The sequence below is a fragment of the Electrophorus electricus genome, chromosome 16 (genome assembly GCF_013358815.1).
Source record: "Electrophorus electricus isolate fEleEle1 chromosome 16, fEleEle1.pri, whole genome shotgun sequence".
Lineage (NCBI taxonomy): Eukaryota > Metazoa > Chordata > Actinopteri > Gymnotiformes > Gymnotidae > Electrophorus > Electrophorus electricus.
This window is the reverse complement of record NC_049550.1, coordinates 1543905-1556927: the sequence shown is the minus strand read 5'-3', so window position 1 is coordinate 1556927 and position 13023 is coordinate 1543905. Positions and strand designations below refer to the sequence as shown.

The following is a 13023-nucleotide window of genomic DNA, read 5'->3' as shown; positions in this document are numbered from 1 at the left end:
CGAACAAAAGGTCCACGAGAAACAAAGCAACCCCCACAATGTGTCTTTGTGCGGAGATGTTCCACAGCAGAGAGGTCTGCGGTAGGACAGACAGACACAGACAAATGCATTGTTCCATTTCAGAAATGTGAATATATTTTCTAACTTATAGTGAACATATGCATCATACACAACACCCTTTTCAATCTTTAATTGTAACAATAAACTGTTTTTTTTTTTCCTGTCACAGTCAGGGTGATGTCTATCGGATGCTTCTTCAAATAAATATTTTTTAATAAAATAATAAAGCTTAAAATAAATATTTTTACACTAAACAATGTGTTGGAATTAGAAAATAAACTTTTTTTGAGGGTCACTGTACAATTTTACAAGATGTAGGGATAATTCATGTAAGACTTTTTAAAAAATATTAAAAAATGATTGATATACATTCAAAACGAATGCACAATGCTATGTATTTATGATAAATGTTCATATAAAAAGATCTATCAAGGCTTTTCACAGTTGGAATATATACAAAAATAAAACATCTCTGAAGAAGGGCATTTGCTTGCTAATTTACAAACTTTGTGGATTCTACAGGCACAAAGGTTAGTTGGAGAAATGTGTACAACACCAGTCATGTTACTGAATGTGACTATTGACGACATTCAAGGCTTCAGATTAACAACAGGTGAGAGGAGAGTAATGAGCTATGATAATGATATGTCCTCCAGCACTTACAGGTGAACACATGACAACCCCCCCCCCCCCTCAAAAAAACCCCAAAACGAAATTACACACAAATATGCCAGTCAGTTCCAGGGTTAACCCTGCAGTGCCAAAACTACAATGCCCACGGCCACCCATAACGCCACCTCCTCTTATCCTCTGCTTACACATCAACGTTCTTGCAGTGGGTGAGCCTGGCACTGTGGCAGCGGCAACCGGGCCTTTTGGCGCGATCGTAGCAGGCATGGCACAAAGCCAGACAGCCGCGCGCGGGGAGATAGCACAGTAGGCAGGGCAGGAGCAGGGTCAGGGCGCCAGCCGTACCCCAGCGCACACAGCAGAGGGGCTGGCGGCAGGAGAAGGGTTTGTCGGCGCACTCGTCCTCGTCATCGCTGGAGCAGTGGTAGAACAGCGCCTTCAGGCAGCACACGCACGTGGCGTGGTCGACAGCCGACTCGGGCGAGCACACGCATCGGCGAGCGCACAGCCAGCAGGAGGGGAGTGGGCGGGGCTCCGCGCACTCCGCGCACCTGCAGCGGCCGCAGCGTTTGCACCGGTGCGAGTGCTTCCCTTCTACGCCCCCGCCAGTCCCGTTCTCCTCGTCTGAGGTCGCACGCAGGGGCTTCAGCACTTCCTGCGTGACCTCGCTCCGCTTAGGCTGCACCCGCACTACGTGCCTCCCGCTCGTCCTGCCCACATTTCCCAGGAGCCTCAGGTCCGAGGAGGCGCTGTCAGTGCTGATACGGGCAGTGCTACGGGAGGCGTTGCTAGTGCCGCTCGTCGACCTGCTCACGGTACTCAGGGGCCACGTGTGCGCTGTCCCGACCGAGCTGCTCACCAGGGCCTGGTCCCGCGCTGTCGTGCCGTCGGCCAGGGGCCGTCCCAAGCCCACGGGCCCCTGCGAGTACTCGTTGCTGAGGTGTGCGGCACTGATCTGGTGCAGGGCAAGCACGGGCGGAGCCTGCGTCTCACTGCTCTCGTCGTCTGTGGCGGCGTGTCCACCAGGTGGCAGCAGCAGCACCTCTCCACCGTCGCTCTGAGCTCTCGTCTCCATCGGTGCTCTGAAGGTAGACGTCTCCCACGCGGCTGGACCACATCTGCAGTCCTGCACAAGTGGGATGGCATTAAGAGACACAGCAAAGTCTCCACATGCAAAACACTACGAGGCGCAGCCAACAGAAAACGATTATTAAACATACCCATGCAAATCTGCCCTCAGCAACCCCCCCCCCCCCCCCACACACACACACACACTCTCCTTTGTGTAGTACAGCCCTGTAGGCCTGCTCTTATCACCAAAGTACTTAGCCTTTGGCATCTGTGCACACCTTGATCACACCTTTAATTACTGTGTTACTGTATGTTTCCTTTCTAGAGCGCCTCCTTTAATTACGTGTTACTGTAGTCTGTTTCTAGAGCGCCTCCTTTAATTACGTGTTACTGTAGTCTGTTTCTAGAGCGCCTCCTTTAATTACATGTTACTGTAGTCTGTTTCTAGAGCACCTCCTTCAATTACCATGTTTGTGTGTGTTCCCTCTCTAGAGCACCTGTTTTAATTAAACATGGAGACTTTTATTCTCTGCAGGTGTGACATCACCCAGCATACGTGTGCCGTCACGTGAAAACCAACCACTACAGCCTGCAAACACAAGCTGATAGTCTGATACTGACAGCCACAGCCTGTAGATACACAGCAGATAAATACACAGCAATACCTAAAAATACGAAACATTGTATCTGCATGTACACAACCTGAGATGATGCAGTCATATTTTCCACAGTAGTTCCACCGGTGCAAATATCAGGCTGCATTCGTATGTTAACAAGCTCTGAGGTTCTAATTCATATATAGTTTTGTGCTATAGTTCATATAGATATTGGCGTTCTAATATAGTTTTGTAGTGGTATGCCAGCATGCACTGTGTCACGCCTTGCTGTGTTTATGCTTAAACAATCAGCCGGCACTCACGGACGGCCGGGCCGTGATTAAAACTTTGATTGTTATTCAAGTTTGAAATGGTTGCTTTCGAGTCTGAAAGTATCTGCTTCACTAGACCTGCACTGTACTTGTTAAAGAGAGTTAGGGTTAAACCAGGGTTAGGATTAGACCAGGATTATGGTTAAACCAGGATTAGGGTTAGAGTTAGACCAAGGTTAGTGTTAGACCAGGGTTAGGGTTAGACCAGGGTTAGTCTTAACCCTATGATTAACCCATTCTGCACCACACTGCTTTCAAGCCTCTAGAATGGTTTGACTTGAGCCACCATCTCTCAAGACACAAAGAAGACATGCGTCAAGAATCCTCTGTGTCCTGCACACAGCTGGTGGGATGAACTTCTAGGTTAGGGTTAGCTGTCCATGCAGCTGAGACACTGGCTGTCCTCAATGATGATTGAAGACTCACCTCTTTACAGAGTCACTAAACACTTATATAAGTTAAAATGTTCTACTTTAGCCAGGGATTCTGTCTGATAGTATTCTAGAAATACATAACATCTATGTATTTTATAGACTACAAAGCACTTCTGTAAATTGCTCTAGACAAGTCTGACTGTCAAAATGCTTTAAATGTCAATGTAATCCCAGGCTGTACAGCTCCCATAAGGCCCACACATTCAACCTTAAAGCAAGCTTGTGCCACAGCCGCAGATGCACTACAGAAAATTGGGAGAAAATTCATAAACAAATAAACAAATCTGAAGCTTTTTTTATCACGTGATTTGTAAGTGACATGACAATTACATTTTACGTGAAGTATATATTAATCATAAATAAGGCTGCTTTACACTTACAAACATACATACATACAAATGTACTTCTGAACTGTACGGTGTATGATATTTGCACATATTTGGCCTTAGGAACTTCCTTCTTCAGTGTCCAGCAGTAGTCTGTCAAGATAGGGGGTCTCCAATTTCCTTGGTACTGCTTTTTGATACTATATGTAATTACATGTGAGTATACTTGAACAACAACAACAACAAAGGGTAATAACACCCAAAATATATAATAAACAGGTATGTTTGCAGGAAGCAAAATCATTGCTTCATAGTTGTAACAGATCCGTGGTAACGCAACACGACCCCTCATAGATCTACTGAATTTTGTCCCGAGCGCTTGCATGAGTTGTTTTAACGGAACAGGGTTTTTTGTGCTTGAGAGAGAGAGAGAGAGAGAGAGAGAGTGAGAGAGAGAGAGAGAGAGAGAGAGAGAGAGAGAGAGAGAGAGAGAGAGAGTATGAGTTGCTCGGGTGGGGCTTTGACAAGCTAAGAGACATTTAACTTGGGAAAGATAATGATGCACTTTAAAATCATTTTAAAGTAATAACTGCAACTTTGGAAAACGATGAATATCTCCAACTATATAACCGTATCAGGAAACTAATCCTAACTCTAACCCTAACCCTAACATTAAGCCTAACTCTACTTCTAACCCTAACTCTAACCCTAACACTAACCCTAACCCTAACTCTAACTCTAACCCTAACTCTAACCCTACCCTAGCCGTAAGCCTAACTCTACTTCTAACCCTAACTCTAACCATACCCTAGCCGTAACCCTAACTCTAACCCTAACTTTAACTCTAACTCTAATCCTAACTCTAACCCCAACTCTAAGCCTAACCCTAACACCAGTGTCTATAAAGCCCAGATCGCATAGTTCTGACTGGCCGTGCTCTGTTTTAAAATCAGCTTTACAAATTTAATTCGGTTATGAAGGCATCAGCCTACTTGTGTCAGCGATGTGCAACGATCAGGGCAAACGCCTCAAATAAACTACAGGTCTGCGTGCACTTTATGGACCAAAGAAAGGAGATTTATTTTGTTCACAACGCCAATAAGTGCACGACTTTTGGTTACTCCGGTAAGTCAAAATAAACGTGCAGGAACAAAACATGTTGAGAAAGCAAGAAACAAAAAGCAAACAGCACTTCCATAGCGAACAAACATCAGCTGTAAAGTCATAAGGGTGTAACGACCCAGGCGCACCAAACTTACCGTGATCTCACCACTTTGAATTGGTCTGGTGCTCAGTGTTGTGAATCCCTCACCGCGCTTGGGAGCCCATTCACAAAATCGGAAAACTTGGGACAGTTGCGAAATGTTTCTTCGCTACGCACAAAAAAGGCAGGCAGAGAGAGGCAGAAATCCACTCCAAGCGAGTAAAAGCCGACACGTTATTAACGCAGGGGAGCCGTGTCGTTATGCAGCGCCGACTCTTTGTGCGATAATAAAGTGTGGCAAGTTCAATCGCGTGTTAGGCGGACGGCTCTCCAGAAACATGTGTCTTCTGACTGTTTGGCTACGGAGCTTTCAAGTTTTTCTCCTTTCTTCTTCTTTCCGGAGAGAAGGTCGGGTCTGTGCTGTAAATGGCGTCATGTGCAAGGGGGAACAGAGTAGCTCTTGTCCCGGAGGATATAACGTATCCGGTCCCAGCTCATTGGCTGCCCAAGCCTCGCACTCACTCCCCGGGCCAGAGGGCGCCCGGAGGGCCAAGCCAAAGTGCGCACTGAAGAAACGCTGCTTCGCGTTTGCGGCAATACATTTATCTGACGCTTTTATTCAAAGCTTACAATTATGACGGAATACAACTTGAGGGTTAAAGGTCTTGCTCAGGGAGCCAACAGTGGCGGGATTTGAAATAGCCACTTTCCGATTAGAAGTTACGTACCTTAACCATTGAGCTACCACTGCCCGTCATAAAAGCTGAACAGACAACATGTGCTGCATCACCATCTCCTTCTGAAAGAGAGCACGTGCCAGCAACTCAAGTTTGCCACCCTGCAAGATTGCAACGACCTGGTCTAAAAGAATATAATAAAACCAATACTATTATCAACAACAACAACAACAACAACAACAACAACAACAACAACAACAACAATAGTAATGATCTACAACTTACCAGATTTGCTTTATCCAGTATTTGGACTTCAAGGCTAACACATCAGCAATAATACATTCATTAAATCATACTCTTAGTTGAGTGGGGGATTAGTAAATCAATAATTCAACATTTGCATTAAAACCTACTGTATCTGATAATGTAACAAGCATATATGTACAACCGAGTATGCACGTAGGAATATGTACAAAGATATATGGATTTTATGTACAACAGTGTTCATATTTCTGCACGTAACACAATGTGACAGTGTTTGGTTCACGTCCATCCCCAACATTCTTGGGCAGCTGTCTGAACTGAGAACACTCAGGCTCTGCTTTCAGTTATGATCTCCAAAGCATTGTACTTAAGACCAACTGGGACACATAAATGCGACATATGGCACATTTAATGCAACACCTGGTCTCTACAGAGTTGTACTGTGTGCACTACTACCCTCTAGTGGTACATATTATGCACAAAAGTTTTTTTTGCTATACCATTATAAATTTGCTTTTATAAATTGAATTTGGCATCTATATAATATTTTACTCAGTGAAATATTGCATAATTCAAATTGGCCTGAACTGAATTATTCCTGCTGTGAAATTTTTTTACAAAGGGTCTTAAAGAAGAACGTGGTGTCTGAACACTTCACACTGTTCATAGTATAACCCAGTAAAAGTTTAGAGGTGTCTCTAAAATCTTTATTCTGCATTTTAGATTTAGATACAGAATTCATCAGTCTCTCGTATGTGCATTCAAAGTTTGACATTAGATGCCTAATGACCAAGAACTTCCAGCTTTTCCTTAGAAATATTGAGGGCCAGTATCAAGGACTTTTATTTTGTCTTCATTCATCTTAAAGGTGGAGTAGATAATATACTGTAGAAGCATTTCTCCTTATGTTTTTTTTTTTTTTTTTGCAATATTCTTTACATCCAGATAACAATCAATAAATCAAATGCATTGATAATAAAAAGCAATTTTCTGTTTTGGTGTAAAACACCAGATAAATCACTCTATTCGAATTAAGGGATTGGACAATCTAACTGCCTGTCTGTGTATCTCTCTCATGACCTGCCCACATGTACAGAGTCTTCCATCTTCAACTGTACTCATTTGCACATGTGCGAAGTCCTTCTGCTACACTAGCACTCAAGATTCCACTTATGAAAGGCTGGATCCAGGACTGGCGATGTGAGTATGAATCAGTCTAAACTGTGAAGTACTGGTGCCCTTCTAGAACTCCTAAGTGGAGACATCAATAAGTCCCAACAGACACTGACATGCAAATAAGTTTTGTGGTCTCTTGTGAAGTGCTGAGCAATAGGACAAAAATGTGAAACCTCAGTTAAATAAAACTTCAGAGATTTACCACTGTTGCTCCTGCAGATAACAGTTAGCTTTTTGCTGCATGAATAAGACCTGCTCCTGAAGCCCTGCTCCTGATGGGCCTTACAAGAGACACTGTGCCAAACCACCATGGTCCCCAGGGAGGTGCATCCACCCTCCCTGAGATAATTATACGTTATTGGAGAAAGGGATCGAGAGACACAGAGAGAAATAAAGAGAGAGCAAGACAGAGACGAAGCAAATTAGTGAACTTAGCTAGCCAATTTAGCAAAGTCAGCTAACTAGCTAGCTAAAAAATGACTCAATGACTTTGTTTTTGTTTTTTTTTTAATAAAGAAGTGTTTTTCTTGCCTTTAATGCTGTTCTTGTGGCTGTTTTGTTGGTTTTGTGATTATTGTTGACTTTGTTATTACTACGTCGATTCTGCTATATCATCAAATTCTGTCATGGTTGCATTTATACTCCTATATCTTAACAGTTCTCTCACTGTCAGATTTAGTCCAGTAACATAAAGGTTCTATCTGTCTACTTTCTCCCTTTTCTTCCTTCTCTGGTTTGCTCTTCTCACTTCTCTTTCTCTTCTGTCTCCTTGGGAATCAGTGTATCTCCTGCAATAACTGCTGCTCTGAATCTAACTAGACTTTCAATCTAGGCTAGTCTATCTGATCTCAGTCCTTTTGTTATTTTTGCAAACATTTCTGATTTTTAAAATATTGAATTTAGTTATTGTTACGCCTTCAGCCTCAAACCAGCATCTTGTGGACTACATTTCCCACAATCCCCCTGTTCAATCCAGATCCTCTGACTATTAGTTGCACCTGTGTCCTGTTTTGTCTGCCTAATGTTTCTGAGCGTTCTTTCTTTCAATATACTTCATGTCTTTTTGTTTGCCTGGATTATTGTCTGCTCTGTTATTGATCATTAAGCATGGACTGCCCTTTGTTTATAAAATGTATTACACTTCACTTGCAAGCGACTCCCCGTCTCTGCCTCCCAATTTCAACAGAAGACTTTGCCGCCCCGATATGGATCTGGCAGAGTCCGGATCTGTACTGAAACTCTAGTAGACCAGGGCCAGCTTCTGGGTCAACATCACCAATACCTTGAGTCGTTAAGCAACATGTTATAGGAACTCTTGAGGCTGACCCAACAAGTCCCCTGGGTAGTGGACCTTGGTCCCCTGGGTAATGACCTTCGTCCGCTGAGTAATGACCTTTGTCCCCTGGGTAATGACCTTGGTCCGCTGGGTAATGACCTTGGTCTCCTGGGTAATGGACCTTGGTCCCCTGGGTAATGGACTGTGGTCCTCTGGGTAATGACCTTGGTCCCCTGGGTAATGACCTTCCTAACTGCGTAGCATCGCTGACAACCAGAGAGGTGAGAGCTTGGACCACTGCTGGTACTTTGTCTCCACCTATTTCTATCTCCTCGCTCTTTCCAATAGCACTACAGTGCTCACTGTATTTTGCTCACTGGCCTCCAAGTACTGATGCTGCTTGCATTACTCTAATAATTTCCCTGTTAAGCAGTAGATCACTAAATCGGGCCATGGCTATTTGGATAGAAAGAGGCAGCACTGTATATTGCATACAGACAAGGATTAAATTCTAATTTGGTTACGGAACTAGCCAGTAGCGATTACTCTAAGACTTCCCAGGGGTGCATGTCAATGTCTTCTTCATTAAAGAAGGAGAAATCACCACCAGCGATGGCTGAGAACAAGATGTTGAGATGAGATGGAAGAGATGCAGGTGGAAAGTGTACATCTCAGCACCACAAAGAGACATTATAGATATTGTCTGGGATTGTGAGTTTATTGTGGAGAGTCAGGGCACATATGTCATACGGCAGTGGTAGCTCAGTGGTTAAGATACTTGAATTGTTATAGGAAGGTTGCTGGTTCAAGCTTTGCCACTCTTTGGGCCCCTAAGCAAGACCGTCAATTACTCTACAGCTAAATGCTGTAGATGTAATTTCATGATTGTCCCAATAGATGGAAGACTGAAGTTTCCACTGCTGATGGGTCCTTACATGCTGAAGCAGTGAGTAGCCTCTCCTTTCTGACTGTGTGTGTCTTCCCAATGGTGTCTTAAGTGTCATTTCATCAGTGGTTGACTCTGGAGCTGCCTGCAACTGCATCAGGGAGGAACAAGTTAGAAGTCTGGAAATCCCTGGGATTGCTGTATCCCAGGCCCTCAAAGTCAGTCAGCTTGATGGCACTCCCATAGGTTAGAATTGATCATTCATCAAATTGCTTCTATCACACTTCATTGTAGCACCACAAATGAGGAAACCTTTTCCTTAGTTTTAGTATCCAGTGCTCACCACCAAATTGTTTTTGGTTGCCCATGACTACAAAAGCATAATCCTTAAATTTCTTGGGAGAGACTGGACCTTATCTTTGATCTTGGTAGAGAGCCCTGAACTTGCAAATAATTTTGCAATACAAGCTGTCACGGTACTGCGCACCCCCCCACCAACATCTCTGTGTATGTGTGTGCGTTTGTCTGTATGGTCACTCCCCTCTTGTGTTTCTCACCTGATCCTTGTTTTGTGGCATTATTGTGTGTGTATATAAGTCTCTTGTCTTATTGTGGATGTTGTCAATGTTTGAACACAATAGCCTGCATGCTGTTGTGTGTGTTAAGTGTGTGAACAAACGTATGTTTCTGTTCAACGTGACTCGTCCCTGGAGCCTGCTTAGCCTCCGCGTGTCACACCAGCTCAGTATAAGGATTTGGCTGAGGTCTTTAGTGAGGGCAAAGCTGCGACTTTACCACCCCATTGGTCATATGATAGTGCTGCAGACTTACCCTTATCCCTGTCTATGACTGAGAATCAGGCTATGAAGGAATATGTGACAGAGGCTTTAGTTCAAGGTTACATTCATCTTTCAGTATTGCCCACAGCTGCTGGACTTTTCTTCATCGCCAAGAAGGATGGCGACCTACGCCCATGCATTGACAGCAGGGGGGCTCGACGATGTCACAGTCAAATCTACCTATCAACTACCACTAGTTCTGTCTGCCTTGGAACGAATGATTCTTCACAAAGCTTCAAAGTGCATATAATCTAATTAGAATCAAGGAGTGAGACGAGTGGAAACCAGCATTCATCACCACCTCCAGATACTGTGAACATCTGGTTTTGCCTTATGGCCTGGCCAATATCCCCTCAGTGTTGCAGGCATTCATCAAGGATGTTCTGCCTGACATGATAGGGAGATAAGTGGTGGCCTACATAGATGATATTCTTATCAATTCTTCCACACCAACTGAGCAGATCAGCCATGTCTGTCTTCCAGAGGTTGTTAGACAACAACCTCTATATAAAGGGAAGCAAGACGTGTTCCTTCCATTAACAGAAAACCTCCTTTTTAGGGTATATAATCAGTAACACAGGGATACGTATGGAGGATAGGAAAGTGGAGGTTGTACTAAACTGGAGGGATTGGATGAACAGAGATATGCACACTTAGGTGGCGTCCTGCTCTCACTGTACCTGATCTAAAACTCCACACATGCTGCCTGCTGGTAAGTTAGTACTGCTGCCCATTCATGAAAGACTCTTGGTGCATATCACTACTGATTCCCTCATCTCATGGAAACACCACCACTCTCACTATAGTGGACAGGTTCTCAAAGACAGCGAGCTTTGTTCTGTTACCTTCTCTCCTCTCAGTATTTGAGAGTGCATGGAATTTTGATTCAACAGGTGGTTCACAGTTATGGGATACCTGTGGACATCTTGTTTGACCAGGGACCTCAGTTCACCTCTCAGGTTTAGCATCATTTATAGATTTTGGAGTAGCATCCTCAAAGTAATGCTGAGCTATAGAAGCTCAATCAAGAACTGGGAAAGTTCATTTGTTTGTACTACCCAGATGAGCAACACAAGTGATCATGCCATATCACATGGACAGAGATGGCACAGAGCTCCATTGTACATTCAGGTATTACGTCCTTTCAGTGTGTGCTAGGATTCGGGCCTCCATTTGTGCCTTGGGACCCTGAACTTACACTGTCCTCCTGCCATTGATGCATGGATGAGGAGGAGCGAATATGTATGGGAGAATTCACACCAGCACCTTGAATGGGCCATTAGACGCTTCCAGCATCAAGTGGACGCATATATGCAGCTACTCCTACTTACCTTCCTGGGGAGAGGGTGTGGTTGTCAACGTCAGACCTGGGACTGAAAAAGAGTGATAAAGCTTCAGCTTCACTATCCAGTTCATTTCTTGTAGAAACATTTCTGAACATTTTTTGTATATACTTCATGAAGTATTATTTGATCTATGCCTGTTTTCTGGTTTCTGGTCTTTTTGCCTATTCCTCCTCTAGTTTGTTTTCCTGGATTACTGTCTGCTGTACTGTCGATCATTGCCTGTCTCTTGATATTGAGCCTGGACTACCTTGTGTGTATTTTGAATGCGTAAGAGACGCTCTTTCTAAATTCATATGGAGATGGAGAGGTTCTTTCTGGTCCATATGGAGATAGAGAGATTCTTTCTGGTCCATATAGAGATGGAGAGGTTCTTCCTGGTCCATATGGAGATGGAGAGGTTCTTTCTGGTCCATACAGAGATGGAAAGGTTCTTTCTGGTACACATGAAGAATTAACAGGCTTTACTAAGCTGACTCGTTATTTCTTGCCTCTGAATGTTGTCCTTTGCACAACCTCCCAGAGATTCTACATTCTTTTTAGATACTTTTTAAAGCTAGCTGGTATGCTGTATAACCTAGCCCACACTGCACTACAGGAATGAGGTAGTTATTATTATGACTACTATTATGACTATTATTATTATTATTATTATTACTGTGCTGTTAGCCTTAAAGTACAAATACAGGATAAACCAAATCTGGAAGGTAGTTCATCTTCATAAAGCAAAGCTATCATAATCAGGTACTTCATGATGAACTGAAGAAGCATGCTGGAAAAAAAAAAATTCCAGTTTTAAAAATATTCATTCTTAAAAATGATGCAATGTTTATCCTTTTTGTCAATTATGCACTCACCGCTCGCTAGCAAGACAGCTCACTGTAGTTCTTTTAATGTGTGCGTTTGTCTGTGTGTGTGAGTGGGTGGTTGTGGTTGTTTAGGTTCTTATGGAGCCCTACCTGTTGTTGAGGTTGGCACACTCAAGAATGCTTGGAACAAAACCACAAACCACACTGTGTCAATCTGGGCCCTGAAAACACGTGTTCATCAGTGACTGGTACTATTATGCTGGCACACTACCACGTCTCCACTACTGTGCAAGCATGCTACTGTGTCTAACAGCCCAGGTTGTGTGTGCATGTAACAAAGAGTATGTAGCACAGACAGAAATATACATACAGAATATTTTCTGTGTGTACATGTTTGGGGTGGGTGGTGGATACATACAGAACAGACTGTCAGAGACACACAAAGAGACAGACAGACAGAAAGACAAATAAAAAGACAGAAACAGAAATTGTCACAAAAAGAGACAGAGGCTGACATGCAGACAGAGAAAGAGACAGAGAGAGGCAGATAAAGAGACAGAACAGAGAAAGAAAAAAAGAATCCAGCAGCAAAAGTATAAAGTATAAGAGAAAACAATTACAGAACACAAACCACCCATGTTCCACAGCGAGCAGTTAGCTAAGCCCTGTAATTAGGCATTTCAAACATGCATCGCTCATTCTTTGATAACATGGCTTGCAGTGGATGTTTGCCAGGAGTGGGGGGTGGTTAGCTGAAGAAACCACAGTGGTTAAGCGAGGGAAGCCAGTTTACCAGTGAGAACAGGATCTGCACATCCATAATCCTGAGGTCCCAGAGGAGCTTCCGGCCCCTTAAGGTAGGGAACAAAAATGTCGTTGAGCTGAAGGGTGCATTTGACTTAGCATCATTTAGTGATTTTAGAAGGTTCTACAAGTAGATGTTCAGGAAAGGATTTATGGTTGCGTTGGTCAAATCTTTCAATGTTGAACAAGACTATTTCTATTTATTTTGATTAAAAAATAATTAACACCACCATCAATTCCTCCAACACATCCATCATATTCCACCAACACCACCATTATCACATCACCACTGTCAT

At 43.4% G+C, this 13023-nt stretch overlaps 1 protein-coding gene and 1 long non-coding RNA gene across 2 annotated transcripts; both read right to left on the bottom strand.

Moving 5' to 3' along the window:
- Window positions 1–223: 223 nt before the first annotated feature.
- On the bottom strand, window positions 224–5386 carry spry2 (sprouty RTK signaling antagonist 2). The gene is made up of 2 exons (XM_027019890.2): window positions 4709–5386; window positions 224–1816 (listed from the first exon to the last, which is right to left on the bottom strand). Exon 2 carries the CDS (start codon window positions 1763–1765, stop codon window positions 875–877), a length of 891 nt encoding a protein of 296 aa, XP_026875691.2. The 5' UTR covers window positions 1766–1816; window positions 4709–5386; the 3' UTR covers window positions 224–874.
- A 3481-nt stretch (window positions 5387–8867) lies between these two features.
- On the bottom strand, window positions 8868–12771 carry LOC113583523. The gene is made up of 3 exons (XR_003411298.1): window positions 12717–12771; window positions 11103–11144; window positions 8868–9083 (listed from the first exon to the last, which is right to left on the bottom strand). It is a non-coding gene; the product is annotated as an uncharacterized LOC113583523 (long non-coding RNA).
- Between the last annotated feature and the right edge of the window lie 252 nt (window positions 12772–13023).